The 27,553-nt window shown below is 35.7% G+C and overlaps 1 protein-coding gene across 17 annotated transcripts in view; it reads right to left on the bottom strand.

Annotated features, from left to right (window-relative positions):
* Positions 1 to 27,553, bottom strand: part of ZNF644 (zinc finger protein 644) — a 101,765-nt gene that overhangs the window by 17,301 nt on the left and 56,911 nt on the right. For 7 of the 17 annotated variants that reach the window (XM_081818768.1, XM_031021134.2, XM_081818762.1 and 4 more), the window contains 2 exons: positions 2,478 to 5,515; positions 1,692 to 2,297 (listed from right to left, as the gene is read on the bottom strand). In XM_081818768.1, the coding sequence (XP_081674894.1) occupies positions 1,692 to 2,297; positions 2,478 to 5,484 (3,613 nt within the window). In that variant the 5' untranslated portion in view covers positions 5,485 to 5,515. Of the gene's footprint in view, positions 1 to 1,691; positions 2,298 to 2,477; positions 5,516 to 10,724; positions 11,491 to 12,275; positions 12,453 to 13,217; positions 13,328 to 27,104; positions 27,185 to 27,553 lie in introns of those variants that run through there. The other 10 variants (XR_014144975.1, XR_014144974.1, XM_081818761.1 and 7 more) reach the window with 4 other exon arrangements.

The following is a 27,553-nucleotide window of genomic DNA, read 5'->3' on the forward strand; positions in this document are numbered from 1 at the left end:
TCACTTTCTTGCAGATTTCTGTGTTACGCAGATCATTTCCTAAACCTAAAATACAATCCTGTGATTTGAAGAGCACAGTTCAGTTGAGAAGTTTCAAAGCTTACAACATTACCAATAAAAAGAATTAAAAAGTCTAGTTGACAAAGTGGTAATTAAAGTGTTTTACCCACAAAACCGTATAAGGCTCAATACTAAATTAGGCTTTCTGATGAAGGCTGGAAGAAAAGGTGGTAAAACACACCACTGAGCAGCTGTTAGACACAACATTTTATCCAGGGCATTTTATGTTCATTACTCTGAATGCGCAATCAATAATGAAAGTTAATGATTTGAAGTTTTTGCTAAAATCTTTGTGCTAAATAAATGATCAACAAGCTAACATCTTAGTCATCACAGGAAAGAAAACATGTTGAAACAATAAGAAACTCCTAACTTCAAAGACAATCCTCACTCCCCCAACTCCTTTCAGTTGGTTTCTTCAACAGTAACTATGATAATCAGCCACAAATACACTTTCCTTCTCTCAAGTGTACTACACCTTAGTCAACACAGCTGATACACCTTTCTTACATTTTCTCCTTCTCAAAAAGGTTGAAGATTTGACTTTGAAAGACTCTCTTCATACAAAAGAAAAGAACCCTATTAACCAGAAACCCATACAAGACAGTTTTACAGACCACTTACAACACAAGGTAATCTTTCCTTAAATCAAAACTGCATACAAATATCTGGGCTATCCCAATGTCTGCCAAAGTAAACAAATCAACATTACCATAATTGTATTCATTATTAATCCACTGACGAGTTACTTTTACCTTAGACACATTCAACTCAGGGCTAAGTTATGAGACCCTCTAAGTTCATCTTCAACATTCTTAACCTCCAAAAGAAACCTACAAAGACATTTAAAATTTTTCTAGTCTAAAAGTATAAGCCATACTTAGCAAGAACACATATAGTTTGGCTATTTTTATCTGCTACATCATTTGCCAGCACACACAAACTATTCTTTTGGAAATGAAAAACTACTGGTGCACAAGCACTAACCTAGATCATCTGTTCCATTCTTTTAGACCACCACTGCAAAATCTAAAACCCCAAACAAATGTTTTATACTTAACAACAGTTCTCCAAAACCAAACTATCCCACAATATAATGAGGAACTGGAGAGGGAGACGTTTCTTTGAGTTAATCACAACACACAACAGACACCAATCCATTCGGTTTAAAGAGTCTATTTTTTGTTTGTTTGTTTGTTTGTTTATTCGTTTGACCTAAGCAGAAGGAAAACCAACAGCTATATCTTGAAAACATTATCACCCTGGAGCACTGGCAAATATAGGACAGGTATGCCATTTCAGGAATGCTACGCTTTTGAACAATGTTAACCTCCCATCCACAGGACCATCCCCCAGCCATAGCAAATTTTATTTTTACAGATCAGCTTTTTGTTTGTTTGTTTGTTTTTGTTCTCACCTTACATTCTGACCAAGAAATGAGGCACAGAGAATTCAGTGCTGATGAGCATCAACTGATGATTTATATAGAAATGACAGTATAACCAATCTCTGCAAAAAAAGCAGCTTAAGTAAAAAGATTCTAATAAAGTATTCTCTACAAATATTCCATACAAGTAAGCATAACTAAATTGTGTTTAAACTCTATACGACAGTCATAAACACCCTCTTACCTGAGTGCATAGTCAAATCCATCCTCTGTGGTTGATACATCAATGGACTGTCTTCACTTAATGGAAGAACACACTTCTGAACAAATCTCTTTCTTGCAGTTTGATTATGAATTTTTTGAGGAGAAATAGCAGAATTCCTTTCTTCTCCCATCCTTTTATTTTTAAGCAGTTCTATCAGTGTAAGAGACTGATTCTTTTTTCCACTGGGCAGTTCTGGTTTTGTTTCATCATATTCATTTAAGAAACTCAGCCCTTCTTCTTCTGATGCAGACACTGATAAAGCTTCAGTCTTTAGGCCATTACGGTATGCTTCAAGAGGTATAACATTTTGAGATAGAAAGTCATCACTTGATGCAAGTTTTTGAGCTACAAATGGTCTGGGAATAATACGACGACTGTTCAATGCTTTCAAGATTTTTTCATATTTTTCTTCATTTTGCATCATCTCATTCAAAACACAGATTGGAGATTTGTGAGCATCCCATTTGGTCTTTCCAAGTCTTTTCAGATGGCCTCTAACATGATTCGATAATCCAATTTTAGTATCAAACCAACCACCACAGAGCTGACAAGTGTGTTCAGAAGTGGTTTCAGATTTCTCTATAGCTAAAAAAAATTTTTTAAGAATAACATCAGAATTTTTTATAAAGTGATCATCTTAAAGCCAATTAACTCTGAAATATAAAATTATGTGATCCTAATAAAGACCAAATTTGAGCATAACCTTTGAATCCTTTGAATTTGAATACAGACATATTAACCCAAATTATCTACATGGAAACTTACCTTTTCTAACTCGCTTAACAGGTGTCCCTGTGCCAGTTCTTTTGAAATGTTGCATTTTGTCACTTGTGGCTATTTGTTCTGGTGATACAACATGACGGGCTTCATAGCTTAATCCAGCTCTGTGAAGATGTCCTCGGACATGATTTGACAACCCAACACCTGTTTCAAATGTTGCTGGGCAGTAAGGACATGATTTCTTCTCAAGAGACAAATCAGTCCAGTGAAAAACAGAACTATGCTTTGACAATGAAGTTTCTGCATTTTCTAAATGCTGAGGATCATGTATGTCATGCAAAAAGTTATTAGTTCCAGCATCTTCATAATATTCAAAATAAAAGCCATCATTTTGATCATAACTAAGGGTAGCATTTTCTCCGGGCTCTTGACCTTCCACCTTGCTTTTAAACAGCGGGAATAAGTTTACATGTTCTTGATTAATATCATTATAGGTTTCATCTTCTATAGCCTGTGTAGTGTAGTCACCTAGCTCAACATTATCCCAGGAACTTTCATCTTCTGTTTCATAGCTATCTTTCTTTTCAGCGGAATTAAGTTTTTGCAAAACAACAACAGTCATTTTATGCAAGAAATCTGGATAGCTATCCAAGTCTTCTCCTCCAACAGAACTTTCCTTCTTAGATTCCTTAACTACTCTCTTTACAGCTACACGCCTATGCTCTTTGAAGCTTTCCAGCCTTTTGGTGTCAGAGTTTTGAGGGTCTGAAATGAAACTATTGTTGTGAGAATTACTTGATGACGAGAACAGATGTAAAGAATTTAATGAACTGGCTTCTTCTTTTTTGAAATGTAGAGGATATGATTCACCTGATTTTTTGATCATCTTGTAGTTTTCATATTTGTGTCTATATAAATAGTTGCTATTTGCCTTGGCATTAGATTTTTCTTTTGCTGCTTGATGGAAATACTTAGGTTTTTGGTCAGTGCTGCTTTTAATCATAACAGTCTTGTGAGAATTGTTTTGATTGCACACATTTACACCTGACTGGGCAATGCTTTTCCGAGCTTTTTGTATTCTGTGTGGCCGCTTATGGAATTTGGAAAAATTACTTGATTGTGAGGATGATCCAAATGTTCGCTTTACATCTTGCTTTAAAGCAGAGTTCTTTGGAAATGTGGTTGACTGCTGTTTAATTAATGGTTTCGTGCTATCAATATCTATAGGTTCTTTGAGAATGTCACTTTTTCTTTTATCAAGTCCGAGAGGACTACCAAATGAATCAATGCATGATGATGAATGCAAGTATTCCATGTGTTTTTTTAAAATACTTCTGGCTGAAGTAGTAAAAGGACACATCTTACATATGTAGGTGGCTGATTTTTTGGATGATCCTAAAACAGAATCTTTCATGAAAGTCTTTTTTTGCGTTTTTCTCTGGGCTACATCAGAACTGACGATAGGGCATTTTACCACTGCTCCATGGGCAATACCTCGATGGCATTCTAATTCATTTTCTGTCACTGCCATGAAGTTACACTCTTCACAACAGTAGTACCTTTTATCTTTTTCATGGGTTTTAGCATGTTGCACAAATGTTTTAGGGCAATTGGTACCAAACACACACTGAGGGCACTGTAGTCGTGCACTTCTTCCTTCATCCTGAAGTTCTTTCAATTCACGTATTTCCTCCATCAACTTCTGTCTTCTTTCTTGGTGAATAATCATATGCTTTAGAAGTGAGTTACGATCTCGAAATGTCCGTCCACATTCTCTACAAGCATATGGCCTTGGGACATTAAGATGGCGAAAGTGGCTATTCCCATCTAAATGATACATCATATGCCTGTGGAGGTGCTTTTTCTCCCTAAAATTCACATTGCACTTTGTACAGGGGTAGAATGACGGCTCTTCGGTGCTGAAAGTAGCAGGTGACTCGGAATCACTTTCTTCACATTTCTTTTTTAAGGTATTTGAAAGAAAAGTGCTAGTATGAACGGGTGAACTGTCTTCTCCACACTTATCTGGGTTATAAATTAGATGCTGAAAAGCATCTACAGATTCCAAGTCTTCATCAGTTGATTCAGGCTTCACTTTTGATAATGCATATTTCTGTGAGTCTACTGCCTGCAGTTCTTCATTCTGTTCCAGAAAGTCTACCTCTAGCATTTTTGACTTATTGGGTATACAATTAGAATCACTAAAGCAATCCTCAGTATAACGAGTAATCTTGCTTACATCCATTTTTCGCTTTCTCTTTTTCTCTAGACCTACTTTAGAGTGAACTGGAGCTTTATCCACTGTGTCTTCATTAGTCATAAGAAACTGAATGAACTCTTTTTGGGGATCCCAGTTTGTATCATTTTCTGACCTAAATTCATCTGTACCTGAGGAAATTCCTGTCAATGTATCAACACAATTATCTTTTACCAATAAATCATCACTATCCTCACCCACCTCTACTTGATTTATTAAAGTGCTATCTGACTTTATACTACTCCCTACTGAATTCTGAATGTCACAACCAACGGAAGCAGAGGTAGGTAGTTTTTTAATGGAATGGGTTGGATTTTTAGCATGTGCTACATCTGGTAACAAAAATAAAACTTGGTGTTGACTTGCTTTCTGCGGTGTAGATAGTTGAAGATCAGGTGCCACCTTCAAAGTTGAACAAGATTCTGTTGTTGGCTGATCCACAGGTTGTCCAGTGGTTAATGAAACACTGCCTTTATTCATATTGGAAGTCTTAGCTAAGGAGGAGTGTAAAACTGGTCCATTAACAGCAGCTCCTTTAGGCAAGATAAAGTTTTCACTAGAAACAGGAGGAGCACCAGCATGTATAAATAGAGTAGACTGGCCTCCACTTAAGGCTTTTTCAGATTTGTCCTTTGACAGTTCTTCAGGCAGAGTTAGCGTATTATTTTTCTGAAATGATGTTTGACAATCTTTTGGTTTATGAACTCCACTCTCTTTGTCTGAGATGAAACTGTTGTTATCTAGGAGTTCTTCTTTAGCACCAGTAATATCGGTGTTTATCTTCAAATCATCCATATTGTTGGCAAGCCCATTTAACACATTTAGTCTAGAAAATGGAAGAAAAAAAATTTAGATTTGCATGAAAGAAAAAATTCTATTAGAATGTATGGAGAGTTCAAAGCACACATTTTTATTATTGAAACTTCACTGTTTATATCAAGATCTTAATAATTTTCCAAGAATGAAGAAGCACTTTAAAAAATGTGAAAGACTTCAAAAGTATCTCAAAGGTTAATTTCTTTCTGCTAGGCAACAATCCCATATTGCATATCTACAAAACATCTAGGGAACAGCACCATTAGAAATGGCCACATTATACTGGGAACTGCCTGTCTCCTTGGAAGAATGTAAGCTCTTTGAGGCCAGGTCCTATATAGTCACTCTCATATCTCTAGAACCTTGCACAGTGCATGGCATAGGTGCTTAGGCAGTATTTGGTGAATAAAGTATTAACATGTTGAATGAATAAAAACACCACTGCAAAATCAAAGCCAAAGTGTGTAAGAGGAAAAACCGTTTTCTTCCTATGAAACATAGACAGCCCATTCAAATAATGCAAATATCATCATGGTTCTGACTTCCTGACTCAGCAATTACAGCAAGGCCTTGAAAATATCCAATAATCCTCAAGTACAATTTAAAGAATCTGCTATTTGGCAACCCTAGGTATGAACTATCTGAAGTGCTGGCATAAAATTCCCTATTTCTTTTCCTTTTGTAAATGGTAGCAAGTACAGTTTATTCACTCTCCAAATATTTACTGAGCCCTTACCATGTGCCAGGCACTGCTTTATTATTAGGAATACCAGCAGTAAACAAGACAGACTAGGTTCCTGCTCTCTGATAAAGAATAAAGTCTTCCATTTTTCCCTCACAGTATTTTTAATTTGTATAACAAGTAATACTATTTTAAGATAGGAGGAACTGAATCTGATATTTAGAAATAAAAACATTTTCAATACAGTTCATTATTTCTACTATCTTTTATGGTACCAAATACACGCTCTGTAAAACATTGAGTCTAGTTAAAGAATAAAAGAATTGTTTCTAATTACTTTCTTATTTCACAATTTAGAATAAGTGCTTATAAATACGAGCTTACTCTTTCCGTAAGATGTGTTAATATAATAAATATTACAAATAAATACTATAAATATCTGTCTTTGGCATTATTATTTATACCAACAATTTTTCTGCCCCTTGTATGCCTCAGAATTCTGTCTTGAGATTGGCAAACTTCCAAAGTAATAAAAATAGACGTCCGATAAGATCATATTCAATGATATCACCCCAAAATGGTGCTAATGCAGCACCCAGCAGGAGTCTCTACATCACATACACAGAAGTTAAAAATGGGCAGCACATAAACATGTGTTAGGGAAGAGCGTGCAAATGTCAATGAAAAGAAAAGCAAACCCTGATGCTATACTATTACCCATTCCTGATATTTCTCATTAAATTACACAGAAAAAGTAAAATATCCAAAAAGGAACAATCTCATTAAATCTGAAATGGACAACAGAATTTTTAAAAAACTAGCCTGAAAGACACTTATTTTGTGTTCCTATTTATTATAATCACAGAGGTAGACAAATATATGCTCAGTCAATTTGAAAGCCTTTATTAGCTTTTCTCAACAGGAAGCAATGTTGCTAACGAAGTGGTAAATTCAGTGTTAATGAGTGGCTTCACTGTTACCACCTCAGAGGTAAAACCTTCTATGTTCCATGTTCCACCCATCTGTTCTGGTGTTAGAGGTTCAGAGATGGAACAGACGCTTCCCATTTAAAGCAACTTCATTGGTACCCCCTGAACAGCAGGGTGACAAACTATGAGAATATCATGTCTGCTTGGAGACTGCATTCTCATTACCAGAATGGCTTTATATGAGCCTTCCAAAGGTTCACATTCTAAAGATACCAAACTATTTTGCTCAAAAACATAGACAGAATATATGTATATGACATATCTTCTATCTATAAAACACATCTAGCAGAAGGAGAAACAAAAGATCAAATTAAATATTGTTAAAATATAAAATGAAGTCTTTAACAAAGTTTTCCTTCACACCTAAAGAAATATGCCTTACTTGCGCCCAAATTAATGATTACCTCTACTCAAAAATAGAGGTTATTCTTTTCCAGAATATTTATTAGCACATTAATATTAAAAATGTACCCCATCAGTTAAAAAGTATGCTATAAGAAATGGCTCCGTAAGCTGGTATCTTAACAACAATAAAAATTTTTCCCTAGTTTAATTTTCAGAGTATATCTTAACTAAAAAAATGTTAAAAATACATTTTTTTCTTAACAATATTCAAAACTCATAGCTGTTGCAGTGAGATACAACGCAGAACACTGAACCATCAAAATCTGTTGCAGTGAATAATGGATCTAGAACTTTGACATCACAAATTATTTCCCTACATTCATGGACAGTTATGTAGCATGTAGGCAAGAAAGCATTTAACCTATAAGCTAATTTCACACTGTTTCAAATAGTTTTTCCAACTATCTTTATGTAGTCAAATATATGTAACAGAGTCATCAACACCAGTTTATGTTAATATAACCAAGTAGGGGACATATTTGAAGGTTGACATTAATCATTAAGTTCAAAAAAGGAAAACTAATAAATTAAAATAATCAAACTAATGTTATATTGCTTGGGCTCCTTAAATTTCAGTGAATTTGCTATACTAATTAGGATATATTAATAAAATGCTTAGATACTATTACTATGTCCTCCTCCATGTAATCATATAACCACAGAATTTTTCTTTTAAATGAATTTTAAAATGTTCTTTAAAAAACTTCACACACTTTATAAAAAAGCTGCAAATGGAACTTTAAATCTACATAAAACATATTTCAGTTCCTTGAAAATCATGAGTTCTACAGCTATAACTGCCTGTAGTTATATACTGTGAGCATTAAAAAAAAATAGTACAAAGGTCAGATCTGTCTTCAAGATGACAGATCATCACTTTTATGCCTCAAGCTAGACTTACTGTCTTAGAAATTTCAAACATCAGTATTTTTGCAAACTATCAGCACTTGCCATAACACCCTCACTACACTACATCTTGAGGTTACTACAGAAGAAATGAGGTGATAATTGCATATTAACATAATTATTCTGTAATCCCTCTGAGCAAGCTTCCTAGGTCACTCAGTAATTCAGATTAGATACAACCTTCCTGTCATCAAATCTATGCTGTCCACTTTCTGTTCATGAATGTTTTATAGAAAATTAGCTTAATTTCATTCTTTTATGTACATTATTAATTGTATTTATTGCAAGTAGGTTAATATTTTGTGGGCACTTATTACATAATACCAACCTTTGTCATATAGTATAATTTCATACAAAAATATAATATAATTTGCCCTCATTCCACATTAGCTCATTAACAGCTTTATTACACAGCTACAAATAAATTATAATGTTGCCCACTAGCTGAGTTACAGTTAAGATCTGTCAGATTTTCACAAACCCCATGTTCATTTAAATTATCCTTGAGAACACATGACAACTTCAGTTAGTCATATATGAGATTGGGTCAAGAAGAGAAAAACATTCACAACTGTCATTCCAATTACAAAACAAATCTTAATTAACTGAAATACTACAGCTACAATTACTGTGATATTTAAGTCTATATATACTGTACACAATGTACAAATATATATACCCAAGCCTCACCTAGTATATAATGCAAGTGAAGACAGAGTATACTATATAACCATATCATCCAGGCAGTATCCTACTCTGGATATATCATTGAGAGAAAAATATTAAAAAAAATACAGAAATTGGTAAGGGTATCCAGCATGCCACATGATGAAATAAAGAGAAAACTTGGTATGCTTAGTCTAGCAATTAGCCAGTAAAATTAACAATCTTCAAATGTTTGAAGGTGTGGCATATAAAAGAAGATATGATCAATGTGTCTGAATCGTAAAGATGGATTTCATCTCAAGATTAAATAAACTGAAAACAGGAACCACTCAACATTGCAAAGGGTTGTTTTACACAACAGTGAACTGAATGGCTCACCAGCTTGGACTACTGTCAGGAACACTGTAGAAGATAATATGGCACTGGCGATTGGGTAAGATGATTTCTAACATCCTCTCTGATATGTACTATATAGGTTAAATTTTTGGTTATTACATTATTAACATTTAATATTATTTGAAATAATGAGCTAAAAATGGAAGTTAAAATTATACTACTGGACTTTAAAAAGATCCTCTAAATTCATAATTACTTGAAATAATCCTTTAAATTGTAATGTGTTGATGAGCTGATTCTTTTTTTTTTTTTAAAGATTTTATTTATTTATTTATTTGACAGAGAGGGACACAGCGAGAGAGGGAACACAAGCAGGGGGAGTGGGAGAGGGAGAAGCAGGCTTCCCGCAGAGTAGGGAGCCTGATGCAGGGCTCGATCCCAGGACCCTGGGATCATGACCTGAGCCGAAGGCAGACGCTTAACGGCTGAGCCACCCAGGCGCCCCGATAAGCTGATTCTTGAACAATGATATGGCACTAAATGACTAACACACTGAGGCCACAGAACTATCTGCAATCATGAAAACTACATAGAAAGTTTTTTTTTTTATTGGTAATACAAAAAAAATGGTCAATGAGTTCAAATAAATAGAAAATACATAAATAATGAACAGAAAAATAAAGCAAGAATACACTGGGCACATAATGCTTTCTTCCCAGCAGCATGCAGCACTGCCATTACAAACTAATGATCTTTATGTAATTTTACCATCTACCATCAAACTACATTGAACTTGCCAAATAGTTTTGTTCCTGATGCCATGCATTATCCTCATTATTTAATAGGAGAAGGACGTTACAAACAGTAAGGTACTAGATCATAAACACCTAATAACACAAAGTGATTCTTAATGCTGAGTGTACTAAATACTTAACATAATCTGACACATCTCAAGAAGCAGGTAACTACAAGAACAAAAGGTGGTGGGGAAGCTACAAAGGCCTAATTTTATCAACTTGACAAAATTATACAATAATGAGAAGCAAGAGTAGTCAAAAAACAAATGGATATTCACTTATCGAAGGCTAATTTCCTAATGAAGAGCTTTGTAATTTTAAGAGGCAAGGCAATGAATTGTGGTTGCAACCAAAGGAGAATGTTAAATCATATTCAGCATGGAATGACTGCTTATTGCTTTCATAGAGTCAGAACAAGGTAAGTGATCATCAGGGCACCTGGGTGGTTCAGCTGGTTAAGCATCTGACTTCAGCTCAGGTCATGATCCCAGGGTCCTGGGATTGAGCCTCACGTTGGGCTCCCCAACTCAGCAGAGGGCCTGCTTCTCCCCCTGTGCTCCCCCTCGCCCCGGCTCATGCTCTCTCTCCCTCTCTTTCTTATCTTGAAGAAAAAAAGGTAAGTGATCATCACAGCTTTGATAGCGTAAATAATGTATATATGCACATGATTCCAACAAGAACAATTCAAGTGGTTTTTTTAAATAAAATGAGTGATAACCTCTTTATATATTTTTCAAACAGAGCAAACTTGTGACCACAATTGTATAATTAACATGAATCATAAATGTGTCAGTTTCACACTCCAGAGGTAGTGTGTCAACTCTGCCCTCTACCAACAGAGTATTAACTGCCATTAACTGTTATTTTACTTTGGGTCTTCCAGTGTTCTTCAGTCTATGATGAGTTTGCTCTTTGTGCTTAGTTTTGAAATATTTTATAAACATTAACCTATCGTATCCAATAAATGCAAAAGAAGTGCGTTGAAAGTCCTAGGAAGACCAAACATAATTATATTAGAAGTGAAAACAGAGACAATAAAAACACCGAAAGTGGTAATATAAATATTATATATGCATATGGAATGAACTGCTTGAAAGCTGAAATAATTATGAAGAACAAAGAGATTTCACCATTAAGAAATTACTGTGCCTATATATCTGACAATAATCAGCAAGAGATAAGGAAATATGACAAAAGAAGTTCTTAAGTACAAAATCAGCATCAATGTTAGATGTCTATTTGCTTAATGGTTTTCAGGAAAGGCTAGGAATTTGTTCAAGAACTTAAAAGCTAATAATGTTCAAATGTTGCAGATGAAACTTCTGCCCCAACCACATATGATTCCACAGGACCAAGGTCCATTAGATTATGCACATCAAAGTTAGTGACATTACTGCAAATGCAAACAATTGGGCTTCGAAGAAATTCCTTATAAGAGTAGAAGAGATAATCTGGCCTCAAAAGACTGCCTGGAACGTAACAAACGTTTCCTTCTGATACTCAATAATTTTGCTCTTTCAAATTCGAAACCTCGCATATTCAACTGTATGTACATTTTTAAAGAACTTTTGTAGATTTTATGAAGTAAAACTCTTATTATAAAAGTTCCATTAATTCATTTAGTAATCACATATTAGTCATATTTATAAAGTACAAAGCTGTTTATGGTCTGAGAAGTAAACTTGAACATTATAAGGGTGAGAGAATAAATTCTTTCACTGAATTGTAATTTAATTTTATTAACAGGGGCTAAGATTGTAAAAAGAAAAATTCTGCAATTCTGTAATAATCTGTAATGAGTACTTAGCCTTCTACCTGTATTATGTACATTTAAACTCTAGTAGGTAAATTCAAAACTTATATATAGATGGAAAAGTTTGACATGCTCATTGAGAACTAGAAAAATGAAACACAACCAGAAGTTTTGCTTTCTATAAAGTATTTTCATTAAATGTGAACTCTCTTACTGATATCATTTATTCAACTTACCTTTTTTTATTTCTCTAAAATCAGCCCCCACAAATACAATTATCTTCTAAGAAAAATATTCCAAAGTAATCATTATTCTACAATAATCTTCATTTAGGATGGTAAAAATTCAAATACAGAAATCTGCTTTCCTTAAAACAAAATATGCAGGAAGATGCATCTCTCTTGCACCAATGTCTTAAAAAAAAAAAAAAAGAACATATTTTTGTGATGGCAAATCACAAACCAGCCATGACTTTTTTCTGATTTAACAAGTTTTCCTTATTACATGTTCGATTCTGGAGTTTCATTTATAAAACCAAAGACATGTATTTATTGTGAATATAAATAATTACAAAATTTCTCCAAAATGTTAAAGAAAACACTATCTAATATTTAAGAAATGCAAGTACTTATTAATAATCAAATGTACATAGCTCTATTCAAACAAGTGTGATTTAAAAGAATTTCCTTCTAGTTTACTCATATAAAGAGAGAAAGATGGCAAGGTCAAGAATAGCAATTTTGAACCATAAGAAACTTACAGAACCCATGATTTCCAATTTATCCAGTATCTTTAACACCAAAATGTTATGAATAGTATATTACTGTTTTATAGAAGGTGACTAAAGCATATTTAAAACTGAGATTATTTCAGGGAAAATTTTAATTATTCTTAAGATTAATCAAATAGTATTGCTGGCAGTTTTTTTTTTTTCTTACTGTATTGCTATCTAACTAAGGAAGACTATATATAGGACACATATGTATAAAAAACCATTATTAGTAAAAGGCAATAAATTATGTCCCCAGGGAGTAATATGGATTATACTTTCTATGGTTCAGAGGAAGTAAAAGGTTCTATAAAATAGCATGGAAAAGAAAAGCCTCAGAAAAATGAGGGTTTTAGCTAAATTTTATAGTGTACTGAGCCAGAGAATCATTCTTTGGTGGCAGACATGCCTGAGTCTGAAGAATGGCTCCACAACTTCCACTTGGGACAAAGTTACTCCAACTTTTCTTAAATTTCAGTTGCTTCATCAATAAAGTAAGTATGAAACCTCCTAAGAGGCCTGTGAAGATTAAATAAGACAATATAAAACATGCAGCATAAGGCCTGGCATTTAATAATTACTCATTAAATGTTAATTCCCTCTGACCCTTGCCATAAACTTGTTTCATTTACGGAATGATGACACTGAATTTGTACACTGCTCCTACTGATGAAGGAGGCCCTTACAAGCAGAAATTTATTCTGGGAGGAGATACCTGGCACCTTAAAACCACTCCTAAGAATAAATGGGCAGAAGCTAAACTATCAGAAGAAACATGTCTTAGGAGTTGCTGGGGCTATAAGAATAACACTCTTGTAGGGATAAAGCAGGGCTTCAGTAAAACAATATTCAATAAGCAATAAAGAGGGGAATTACAGTGCTTAACCGAGTGCTCCAAGGAAAAAGGACATGAAGTGGCCACTCAGGATTTAAGAGTTTCTGATTCCTTAGGGTCTACCAGGACATGAATTTAATTTGTCTCTCATAAAATGTCAATGAAATGAAAGCAGATGAACTAGAATAGAGAGACATACCAAGGTGGATAAAGCCATAAACTTGAACAGTGATAGACGAGGACTGCTGGAAAGAACGGAGATGGCAATCCCAAATAAAACAAACAAAAAAAAATTAAAGATAGGTTTTATGGCAAAAAATATGAATCAGAAAAGCAACAGATTTTTCACTGTCAAGAGTAAGTGTTAAGTCAAAGGTGCAATAACATTAGTTTGGCATTAAAATTCTTTTGAGTATAGAATCCTATACAGAGACGGATTACATAATATTCAAGTGTAACGGCACAGGGCCTCTAAGTTCACCACTCACCTACCATCTCAGAAAAGATTTTCTGAAAAGTTGAATGTGGGGGAGAGGTGTGTCCTGAAAATGGCTAAAACTATTGTGTTAAGTGTATTTTTATTATTTCATACAAGTGATTGAAATATATAAATTTATCAAAATTATAAGGTTAATCACTAGAAGAATAAAAAGTAAACATACTTAAGATCCTCAAATTCTTTTATAAACTATTGTGTTTTTTTTTTTTTTTTTAGATTTTTATTTATTTATTCATGAGAGATAGAGAGAGAGAGGCAGAGGCAGAGGGAGAAGCAGGCTCCCCGCGGAGCAGGGAGCCCGATGCGGGACTCGATCCCAGGACCCTGGGATCATGACCTGAGCTGAAGGCAGATGCTTAACGACTGAGCCACCCAGGCGTCCCAAAACTATTGTGTTTTAAGTAAAGAAGAATAGCATGCTCTGAGCAAGAGGGTGACAAAGAACTTTGAAATAAAAAATTACTACACAGCAACAACAATAACAAAACAACTCTCAGTAGGTGAGCTGAAAAGCAGAGTGAATATGGCTGATGAAATGAGGTATTCTTACAGAACAAAGACTTCTTAAAAAGAGAGTTAAAAAAAACCCATGAAATTTAGATCCACAGATTATATCAAGTAGGAATTAGGGGAAAAAACAAAACAAAACAAAACCCAGGGGAATAAAGAAGAAGACATAACAGAAAAAATTCCAGAGCTCAAAAAATACCGAAGTCTTTAGATTAATAGGGCCCAATCAGTGCTCAGTGGATGAAGAAAAAAACATGCCTCTTGACAAGTCCTGGGGAAATTTCAGAACTCTAAGAATAAAAGGTAGATTTTACTCATTTCCAGAAAACAAGATAAAAACTAGACTACCTAAAAAACAATAATACACAATTCTTCATCACCTGTGTCATCAGACTTTTAATGATATTTTAAAATCAAATCTGTCTGAATAAATTATCTCATCTACGTTTTCCACTCTCTCCCACTTCAGTTACCAATGTAATAATAGTCTGGTGTATCCTTCTACTCCTTTTTCTTATTCATACAAACATATGACATGTATGTATGTTTTATGCTTATCTTTATAGAAATGGGATTATACAATATACATGCTACAATAAATAACCTTGTATAGATAGTCTTATAGTAGTGTTTTTATTTCAGTGATACAGATTTTTCAAAGTTGCATGTGTATTTTTAATACACATTTCCAAATCATTCCCCAAATTTCTATCAATATGCATATCTACCTCCAACGTGTAAGAATGACTATTTTCCCACAGTCTTACAATTTTTTGCCAGCATCATGGTGAAAGATGTGAAAATACTTTTCAACCCAGAATTCTGTAACTAAAGTATACCACTCAAACATAACAATAAAATACAGACATTTTGGACAAGCAAGGATTCCAAAAGTTTGTCATCCACTCAGAGTTAATTCTCCAGCACAGAGACAAGAATATATAAAAAGAAAGACATAAGAATCAATAAACAGGGGTGCCTGGGTGGCTCAGTCGGTTAAGCGTCTGCCTCTGGCTCAGGTCATGATCCCAGGGTCCTGGGATCGAGCCCGGCACCCAGCTCCCTGCTCTGCGGGGAGCCTGCTTCTCCCTCTGCCTGCTGTTCCCCCTCTTTTTTTTTTTAAGAGATTTTTTTTTTTTAAAGATTTTATTTGACAGAGAGAACACAAGCAGAGGGAGAGAGAGGGAGAAGCAGGCTCCCTGCTGAGCAAGGAGCCCGATGTGGGACTTGATCCCAGGACCCTGGGATCATGACCTGGGCCAAAGGCAGGTGCTTAACTGACTGAGCCACCCAGGCGTCCCTCAAATAAATAAAATCTTAAAAAAGAAAATCAATATACCTTAGAACCCCTGAAAACAAGGCAACTAAATGTAGTAATTATTGATGATTGTTCAAAAGGATTACCATGAAAAGAGAGTTATATGGTATGTAATAATACGGAAACTAAGAAGCCCAAAAGATTTCAGCATGGAAGGTTAGACTAGTGGACACTGATTCAAAGAAAACCTTTTTAAAAAAGTATTAAAAAGCTAAGGGTGACCAAATAAAATAGTGAAATAAGATATATAAATTTCAAATCCACAGAATTGAAAAGTAAAGAAAATTTGATTGATTAAAATAAAATAAAAAGTAACAACAGAAGACAGCAAAGAGAAAACAAAAAGCAGAAAGAAGTCCAAATGCATCAGTCTTCTCAACAAATAGTAGAAGTTTATAAATTAAGAAAAAGGCATTCATACTTGGTTTTGTTTTGAAATATGCTATATGTTGTTTATAAAGGAAAAGGAAATGTTGAGGTTAAAAATAAGATGATACAAAGATAAACTAAGCAAATTTAGTAACTACTATCAGAACAATCTAATGGAATTTAAGGCAAAAAGCACAACACCTGCTAAAGATGAATATTATATATAATAAAGTATACAATTCACCAAGAAGATATAGTATTCATGAATCCCTTTGCACACAACAAAATGGCTACAAAATACATGAATTGTAAACATCTACAAGTTAAGGGAAACTGAGAGTCACAGAGGGAGGTTTTAAAATTTCTCCCCAAAAGTCAACAGATCAAGGACAATATTCCAGTTTTCTTTATCTATCTCCTCTTTCAAGATCACCCTTCTCTTACATTAAAAAGGTTCCCAAACACAAATCTGCAACCTTCCCCATCTCCATTAGTTGTTCAGCTCAATAACCTTGGAGCAATCTTCTTTATTCATTTATTCACACTTCATATCAAAACTATCAAGAAATCCTATTGCCACTATCTTTAAATTACATCCAGAATCCAATCACTTCACACTACTGCTACATCCAGATCCACTATTATCTCTCCCCTGTATTATTTCAATAGCTTCCTAAATTCATCTTAGTGCATCTACCCTTACCAATCTACTGTCTATTCTCAACAGCACAACCACAGGAATTGTTTTAAAACCTAAGACAGATAATGTTCCTCAAAATCCTTCAATACCTCTTGGTCTTATCCTCTTAGAGAAAAAAAACCCAACATCTTTATAATAGCTTGTAATGCCCTACAAAGATCCTTTCCAGCAACATTTTGGCCCCACTTCTTTCTCCTTCCCCCAACTCACTTACTCAGTTCAAGTCACACTGGCTTTACTATTCCTTGAACACATTCTCTTCCATATTAAGGTCTTAGTATTATTGATTATTCCCCAGCTAGAACACTCTCGCTCCGAGGTACTCATGGCTAATTCCCTCATCTAATTCAAGCCTTTGATCAACCATTTCCTTTTGAATAATGCCCACCTGGACCACGTTGATCAAAATTATATCCCAAACTCCCTTATCTTCTCTACTCTGTGGGCATTCTCAAATAAACTTACACTGGTTTATCCTTTTTTTACCCCAAAAAGCTAATCACTTTCTAATATACTGTGTAATATTTATTATGGTTATTGTTTGTATATCCCTCCTATAGAACTAAGTTTCAAGGGCATAGATCTTTGTATTTGTTAAAAGAATCTCTCAAGGGTCTAGAAGAGTGCCACCATTCAGAACCTTGGTATTGTGCATTGCTTTGATAATGCTTTATGTATAAAAACCTCTGGGTACCAAATAAAAGGAGGTTTGGGAAATACACATTTCCTTGCCATGTCAGCAAAGCAAGCAATATGGAAAGGCTATATAGTCTTAGTTCACTGAAAAACTCAAGGCAGGATTCCAGTGTCTTGTCTCTCTCACTTTGCCTTCTATCCCTCCATACCTACTTTCCCTTCTTTCATATACCCCCTCATTCCATTTCCCAGTTTTAGAATTAAAATTCAGAAATGAAAAAGTTGTCAACAGTGACAGTTATGATACTTGAATTTAAAAACTAAAGCCACATTTTTACTGACAAAGGGTTACTTTGATTCAGCTGGGAAGACTGACTTTGTTAAATCCAAATGCCAACTTAAAGATGCCAGTTTTTCAAAATTCTATTAGGAAATACACAAAGAAAAAAGTCTAAAAACCATGATCAAACATAGAGCACTATATAACCAGAAACCGACATTCTTATTTTAAACATAAATAGGTTTTCTTATTTCAAAACCTAAATAGAACATTTATAAAATCTGACTATATATTATAATAACCACAGAGAAATTTCCAAGAGATAGAAATAATGTAGATCATATTCTCTGGCCACCAAGCAACAAAACTAAAAATTAGTACAATTAAAGAGTTAATTAACATGTCAATTACATCTCAATAAAACTGGGGGAAAAGAATATCTACTAAAACAAAACAAACAAAAAGTTAGTGAGCTAGAAAAAAGTCAGAATAAAGTATCTAAGAATGAAGAAAGGAGACACAAAAAGATAGAAAACAGAGAAAGGAACAGAGCCAAAAGATGATACAGTAAAAAAGATCTAGCATATATTTAATGGGAGTCCCAGAAGAAAAGGAGAGAGAAAATAGGACAGACTCAATCCTTGAAAAGATAATGGCTGAGAACTTCCTAAAACTTGACCAAAGATATCGAGCCATGGTTTCTGGAAGCACCAAGAACTCTAAGATGGATATATAAAAAGAAAAATATACCTAGATACATCACAGTAAAGTGTTGACAAAGCAAAACAATGAGAAAATCTTAAGAGCTGCAACAGAGAAAAGAATACGTACTGCCAGCAATGAATGATCCAAAAGAAAATTAAGGAAACAATTCCATCTATAAAAGCATCCAAAATAAAATACCTAAGAATAAATGTAACCAAGGAGGTAAAAGGCTTATAAACTTAAAATGACAAAACACTGATGAAAGAAATTAAAGAAGGTATAAATAAATGGAAAGACATCCCATGTTCATGGATTTGAAGATGAAATATTATTAAGATGACAAAACTTCCCAAAGTGATCTATAGATTTAGTGTAATTCCTATGAAAATTCTAAGGGCCTTTGTTTGCAGGAATGGATAAGCTGATCCTCAAATTCATATGGAAATGCAAAGGGCTCTGAAGAACAAAAGCAATGTTGAAAAGAAATAAAGTAGGAATTCTCACTCTGATTTAAAAACTTATTAGAAAGCTATAGTTATCAGGTGTGGTACTGGCATAATTGTAGACCTAGAGACCATTGGAAAGATTTGAGAATCCAGAAATAAACCCAAACACCTGTGGCCAAATGATTTTTAACAAAGGTGCCAGACTATTCAAAGGGGGAAAGAATAGTCTTTTCAACAAATGATGCTAGGACAAATGGACAATCACATGCAAAATAATGAAGTTGGACCCTGCCTCATATCACATACAGAAACTAAATCAAAATGGATCAACACTATATATATATAATAGCTGAAACAGTAAAGCTTTTTGAAGAAGGCATAGGGATGAATCTTCACGATGTTGTATTTGGCAATAAATTCTTAGATTTGACACCAAAAGCATGATGAACAAAAGAAAAAATAGATAATTTGGACTCACCAAAATCAAGTTTCTTCATCAAAGAGCATTACTGAGATGTATTTGATAAGGGTTTAGTATACAGAATATATTAACAAATGAACAAAAAGACAACCCAATTTAAAAAATGGACAAAGGCTCTCAGCCGAGAACTAATGTGGAAGATGACAAAGGAGGACCCTAAGCTCCCCTCGTCCCATGGATACAACCAGATAACACCCACATCAGTGTAAATAACCCAGAAAATGACCTGAAGACTGGTAGAGCAGACTGTCCACAGCTAAATGTAAAGAAGAAGGTAGGAAGGGTGGAGACGTGGTAGGGGGCCAAAGTGACCAATGGGACTGTCTGCAAGAGGGAGGGATACTGCAGGCACAAAGAAGGGAGATGAAAAGACCCCATGCCAGGCACCCCAGGCACAGGGGACATGCACTGGGAAGATGAATCCCCATAACATTTGGCTTTGAAAACCAGAGGGACTGGAACTTTAAAAATCAGCAGGCAGGGTGAGAGGAAACTGAGTCCCTGCCCTTCAAAAAACAGTACTACAAACAGCCCTAATGAGATACAACATAAAAGCAGCAGTCTGAAAAATGCCTGGGATATATACAGGAGGGAGATTGGTTTACTAATCTCAGAGCATGTGCTGGAGGGGTCAGGATCTTTGGAAGACTTCTCCAACAACAAAAAAGCTAGCAGGTGGCACTTCCCTCCCGTGCCCTCCATACAAGGGATACCTGTGGGAACCAGTGCAGCATAAACACTCTCTACCTTGCTTTCTAACACGGTTCCCCACCCTCCATGCTCTTCTGCAGACTCAGTCCCTCCATCCCACACTGGACAAAAGTTTTCCTGGCCAGCTACAGGTCCCCTCTTGCAGTACACTGGCAGAGACCTTGCTGGCACCCTGTACCCTGTCCCCATGCTCTCTTGCAGACCCAGAGGAGTCCATCCAAAGCAGTGCCAAAGGGTGGCGGTGTGTAAGCAACCCTGCCAGGGACAAGTACAACTCCAAAATGACTTATGCCCCAGGGACAGGGAAAGATAACCACACACACCAGTCCAACTGTGGCCCTAGCAGTGGGATAGGGCACACATCTGGTCTGACTGCAGGCCTTGCCCACCAACAAAAGCTTCTCAGCAGCAACAAAGAGAAAGTGTCCTGCAGATCAGTGCTACCACAGCTCTGGCAAACACCTGGTCTGACTCAACTCAAGCCCAAGGAGGCCCAGACTGTCCCACTAACACCACAGGGACCAAATCCCACCCACAACAGGAAAAGAGCCATTGCAGATGACTGGACGAAAGGCAAATGTGGTTCAGCCACAACAGTAGGATGAAAGCAACACACATACAAGACACTCCTGAAATGCCAGGTTCTTGTGAACTGGGGATATTGCACTGCAGGGCACCACAGGACCTCTTCTTCATAAGGCCACTTCTTTTAAGAGCAGGAGAAATAGATGATTGAATATTCTGTGTTCAGGCAGAAGAGACAGACAGAAGAGTTAGCCAAAATGAGGAGAAAGAGGACTATGTCCCAAATGAAAGACAGGATAAAATCACAGCAAGAGAGCTAAATGAAATGGAGGTAAGTAATATGTGTGATAGAGAATTTAAAGTAATGGTCATAAAGATACTCGCTGGACTTGAGAAATGAGTGGAAGGCCTCAGTGAGACCCGCAACAAAGAGATAGAAAACATAAAACCAATCAGAGATGAAGAACTCAATAACTGAAATTAAAAACAAACTAGGGAGAGGGGGGCCTGGGTGACTCAGTCATTAAGTGTCTGCCTTCGGCTCAGGACATGATCCCAGGGTCCTGGGATCAAGCCCTGCATCGGGCTCCCCGCTCTGCGGGGAGCCTGCTTCTCCCTCTCCCACTCCCCCTGCTTGTGTTCCCTCTCTCGCTGTGTCTCTCTCTGTCAAATAAATAAAATTGGTAAAAAAAAAAAAAAAACCAAACACACACACTAGAGGAAATAAATAGTAGACTAAAAGAAGCAGAAGAATGAATCAGCAATCTGAAGGACTAATGGAAAGTAATCACGCTGCAAAGGAGAGAGAAAAAATAAAAAAAAATGAAAATAGATTAAGGGAACTCAGTAACACCAAATGTAGTAACACTCACATTATAGGGATCCCAGGGGGAGAAAGAGAAAAGGGGGCAGAAAATGTATTTGAAGAAAGAACAAAACTTCCCCGAATCTGGGGAAGGAAACAGAAATTCAGATCCAGGAGGCACAGAGAACCCCCAATAAAATCAACCCAAGGAAGTTCACCCTAAGGCATATAGTAATTAAAATGGCAAAAAGTGATAGAGTATTTAAAAAACAGCAAGAGAAAGGAAAACAGTTACATTAAGGAAACAGTTACATAAGGCTATCAGTGGATTTTTCAGCAGAACTTTGCAGGCCAGAAGGGAGTGAGTGCTCTTTTCTATCTCAAATAAATAAAACCTTTTCTAAAAAATTAAATAAAGAAAATGAAAACCACAATGAGATACCACTTCACACCTATTAGGATAGTTTTAATTAAAAAAAAAGAAAAACATGAAAAATAACAAGTGTTGATGAGAATATGGAGAAACAGAGACCCTCGTCCATTGCTGGAGAGAATGTAAAGTGGTGCATCCACTGTGGAAAACCAGTTTGGTGTTTCCTAAAAATAGGTAACAGATAATTGCCATTTGACCCAGCTACTCAATTCCTAGATATATATACAGGAGAAATGAAAACTTATGTACACACAGAAACTGGTACATGAATGTTTACAACATCATTATTCATAACAGCTAAAAAAAGAAACAAAGTACATGCTACAACTTGGATGAACCTTGAAAACATTATGCTAAATGAAAGAAGTCAGACATGAAGGTCACATATTACATGATTCCCTTCATATGAAATATCCAGAATAGGCAAATCCAAAGAGACAGAAAGTAAAGGGTATCAGGTGATAGTGGAAGGAGGAAATAGGAAATAATTACATAGCTGTAAGGGTATCAAAACAGTTTTGAAACAAGGGAGCTGGTGGTTCCATAATATTATGAATATACTAAATAACAAGGAGCTGTACATTTAAAATGATTAATTGTATGCTACATGAATTTTACCTCAATTAAACAAAAGATGGCAGTATTAAAATGTTCCCATGTTCTGACAACATCCAATTTGCAGCAAACTTCTACTTCCTTAGATTGTCTCTAAAATTACTCAACCAAAGTCTAAATCCTGTAATAGGTTTTTTCTAATACCCTCTTAAAAAAACACACCTAAAGGTTCCCTATAAATACATGCTGAATCCCTCACTGCAACAAGTATAAAAAAACTATTAAGTGTTCTCACTGGTCTTTTCGGCTGGAAGGCATGGATAAGACTAACAACTAACCTCTCAACAGAAATAACAGAAGCTAGGGGGCACTTGAGTGGCTCAGTCCATTAAGCGTCTGCGTCAGCTCAGATCGTGATCCTGGGGTCCAGGATCAAGCCCCAAACCGGCTCCCTGCTCAGCAGGGACTCTGCTTCTCCCTCTCTCCACTGCACATGCTCTTGGTCTCCCTCTCAAATAAATAAAACCTTTAAAAAAAAAAAAAAGAAAGAACAGAAGCCAGAACATAAAGGGATAATATAGTTAGAAGAAAACAACTGCCTGCCCAGAATTCTAACCAGTAAAAACTATCATTCAAAAATGAAGGTGAGGCGCCTGGGTGGCTCAGTTGGTTAAGCGACTGCCTTCGGCTCAGGTCATGATCCTGGAGTCCCGGGATCCAGTCCCGCATCGGGCTCCCTGCTCGGCGGGGAGCCTGCTTCTCCCTCTGACCCTCCTCCCTCTCATGCTCTCTGTCTCTCATTCTCTCTCTCTCAAATAAATAAATAAAATCTTAAAAAAAAAAAAAAAAATGAAGGTGAAATACAGAACATGATGAGACAACAAATATGGACAATTTCTCAGCACAGGTACTCTTCAAAAAAAGGAAGTGATCACAGATGGAGAACTGAAGATGCAGGAAAAGAATAAAAAGTGGTAAAAATCGTATCTATATGGGGCGCCTGGGTGGCTCACTCAAGTAAGCGTCCAACTCTTGATTTTGGCTCAGGTCATGATCTCAGGGTCCTGGGATCAAGGTCCATGTTGGGCTCCCCGCTCAGTGGGGAGTCTGCTTGTGGGGAGTCTGCTTGTCTCCCTCTCCCTCTGCCCCTCCCCACACTCAGACTCTCTCTCTAAAATAAATTTTAAAAAGGTAACTATGTGGGTATATCTAAAATAATCAGATAAAACAGTGATGATGTCTTCTGGGGCTCAAAATACACATGGAGTTAAAAATACATGAGTATTACAGAAAATAAATGGGGTAAAGGGGAGAGAATTAATGGAATTGAAGTGTTTTTTAATCGTCTGGAAAATATAAAATAACTTAATTAGACTCTTCTAGGTCAAAGATGCATGTTGTAATCTCTAGGGCAGCAGTTCCCCAAAGTGCCCAGACCTCTTGGGGCGGGGGGGGGGTCCCTGAGACCCTATTAGGGGATCTTTAAAATCACAACTATTTTCATAATAACACGAAGACCTGATTTGCCTTTTTCACTCCCATTCTCTCAAAGCTGTACAATGGAGTTATTCACAGTCTACATGACTCACGATATTCCAACAGATTAAAGCCGAAGCAGGTGTAAGAATCCAGCTGTTTTCTACTAAGCTAGATACTAAAGAGATTTGCAAAAATGTAAAACAATGCTACTCTTCCCACTAAGTTTTGTTTTAGAAAGTATATTCTTCACAAAATTATGTTATCTATATTAACATTTAATGGGAAACTCTTCTCACAAACAATAAATTATCTGATCCAAAATGTCAACTATGCCAAGGATGAGAAACATTGATATAACCAAATAAACAAAGTTCCTTTTAAGAATTTAAATGGGTCTTGAGAACACAGAATTTGAGATTCCTGACCTAAATAAATGAAAGGATAATACGACATTCATGGATTGGAAGACAATACCATAAAGATGTCAACTCTATCTCAAATTAATGAATAAATTCAATTTTTGTAAAACCGACAATGTGACTATAAACATTTATATGGAAGTGCAAAGAATCAAGAAGAACAAGGCAGAAAGGTTTGCTTTATTGAATATGAAGACTTGCTATAACGCCATATAAACTAAAACAGCATGGTTTTGGTGTAAGGGTAGATAAAGTAAACCAATGGAAAAAAAAAAAAAAAAAACAGAGCCCAAAAGCAGACCCATGTATATATATGGTCACTTGATTTATGCAAAGGTGATCCTGTTGAGCAGTGGGGAGACAATCTTTTCAAAAAATGGTGCTTCATACAATACATATCCCTAAGGAAAAAAAAAAGTGACCTCTACACTTTTTTTTTTTTTTAAAGATTTTATTTATTTATTTGAGACAGAAAGAATGAGAGAGAGAGAGCACATGAGAGGGGGGAGGGTCAGGCACAAGCAGGCTCCCTGCCGAGCAGGGAGCCCGATGCGGGACTCGATCCAGGGACTCCAGGATCATGACCTGAGCCGAAGGCAGTCGCTTAACCAACTGAGCCACCCAGGCGCCCGTGACCTCTACACTTTACATTAATACAGCTGACCCCTGAACAACATGGGTTTGAACTACTCAGGTCCACTTATATATGGATTTTTTTCAGTAAAACAGTACAGTACCAAAAATGTATTTTTCTTATGATCTTAACATTTTTTCTCTAGCTTACTTTATTGTAAGAATAAATAGTATGTAATACATATAACATACAAAACATGTGTTACTTGACTGTTTATCAGTAAAGCTTCCAATCAACAGTAGGCTATTAGTAGCTAAGTTTTTTGGGAGTCAAAAGTTATATACTGATTTTCGACTATGCAGGGGTCAGTGCCTGTTACTAACCCCTATGTTGTTCAAGGGTCAAGTGTATACACAATCAGTTCTAGGTAGAAAGTAAATCTGAATGAATAAACAATATGCAAAATAATATACAATAATCACTTCTAGGCAGAAAGTAGAAAGCAGAATAATAAAGTCTCTAGGACAGTGTCTTAAAACCTCAGCACGAGTGACACTCTGGGTTAGGTTAACTGTTTTGTGCATTATAGGATGTTCAGCATTCTGTGCACTGTAGGATGTTTAGTAAGTATCCCTAGCCAACCCACCTGATGCCAGGAGTGCTCCACTCACCTAGTTGTGAGAACTAAAAATGTCTCTGAACATTACCAAATTTTCTGCACAGGGGTGGAAGGTGTGGGAGTGAGGGAAGGGAGAACTGCCTCTAGTTAAGAACCATTGTTCTAACCCAGTCATTAAGCGTCTGCCCTCAGGTCAAGTCATGATCTCAGGGTCCTGGGATCGAGCCCCACATCGGGCTCCCTGCTCCGCGGGAAGCCTGCTTCTCCCTCTTCCCCTCCCCCTGCTTGTGTTCCCTCTCTCGCTGTATCTCTTTCTGTTAAATAAATAAAGAAAGAATCTTAAAAAAAAAAGAACCATTGTTCTAGAAGATAACACAGGAGATATATTCATCTCCTTGGAGCAGGGAAAGACTTCTAAACAGGACACAAGAATCACTGACTATAAAGGAAAATAATGATAAGCTAAACTACATTAAAATTATGACCTTCCTTTCATCAAAAATAGTAAAGGAGTGTAAAAATCAAGCCAAAGTGGGATATATTTTTCTAACAAATATAACTTAACAAAGGTCTTGTATCTAGCACATATAAAAACTCCTAAAAACAAAAAGACATAAACACCAGTAGGAAAAATGGGGCTCATATCCATGAAGTATGTAATTCCTATAAATTAGGAATATAGAAAATTTAATAATAATAATTAATAAAAGGTGAGGGGAAAGAAGAAACTTCGCAAAACAGGATATACAAACAGCCAAAATATTTATGAAAAAGTACAATCTTATTTGGAATCAGGGAAATACATCTTCTAGAAGGGCTAAAATTAAAGAGGCTATTAATACCAAGTGCTGGTGAAAATACAGAGTAACATGAACCCTCATATTCTATTGACAGCATAGGTACAACCATATTGAAAACAATTCTTGCATTATCTTCTAAATTTGAACACATATACACCAATGACTCAGCTATTTTACTCCTGGAATATACTCAACATAAATATTGTACATGTGCCCTGAGAAACACGTACAAGAATGTTATGACTGTATTATTCAATCCAAATGTCCAAAAGTAAAAAGAAAGTGATAAAATACTACAAGTGAGCTACGACTACATCTGAAAACATCCATGAACCTCCCAAACATAATGTTAAATGAAATAAGCAGAGACAAAATACCACTACCATGTAATTCTATTTATATAAAAGTACAAAAAGCAGGTCTTAAAAAACATATTCTTTGAAGTCAGGCCAGTGGTTGTTCCAAGAAGTAAGAAAGAGAGAATGATTGGGAAAGGAAACATAGGGGGTTTCTGGGTTGCTGATAGTATTCTATTTCTTGATCTGTGGTGGTCATGGGGTGTTTACTTTGTGGTGATTCACTGAGCTGTATACTTACACTTTGTGCACTTTCCTGTATGTATTACACTTGAATTTTAAAGACATGGATCACGATCTTTTATATGTTGTATATGCAACCTAGAATACAATAATTACAATACAGCTATTATGATATTAGATATCAACTATTTAGGAGTAAAAGTCATGTCCGGGGCATAATAATTTTCTACATCTTACATTTCTGGATGCTTTCTCTATTTAAATAAAACAAATACAATATCTTAAAAAGGACTGCCTGAGTTTTCAGTATGCTGCAGAAAAACATAACACATTTATATATTCTATTTTCCTATATGTTTAATTTGCCTTGATCACCTAAAGAGAAAAATCCAATTTCTTAGCTTTATATAAAATACACATCTTGGAAAATTGTAACAAAGAAAAGTTGAAGATGTTTGTTTCTAATATTAAAAATATTTTTTCTGACACTGAGACACAAAGAAGATG

Source organism: Leptonychotes weddellii, chromosome 4, assembly GCF_054177405.1.
Source record: "Leptonychotes weddellii isolate Sample4059 chromosome 4, ASM5417740v2, whole genome shotgun sequence".
Lineage (NCBI taxonomy): Eukaryota > Metazoa > Chordata > Mammalia > Carnivora > Phocidae > Leptonychotes > Leptonychotes weddellii.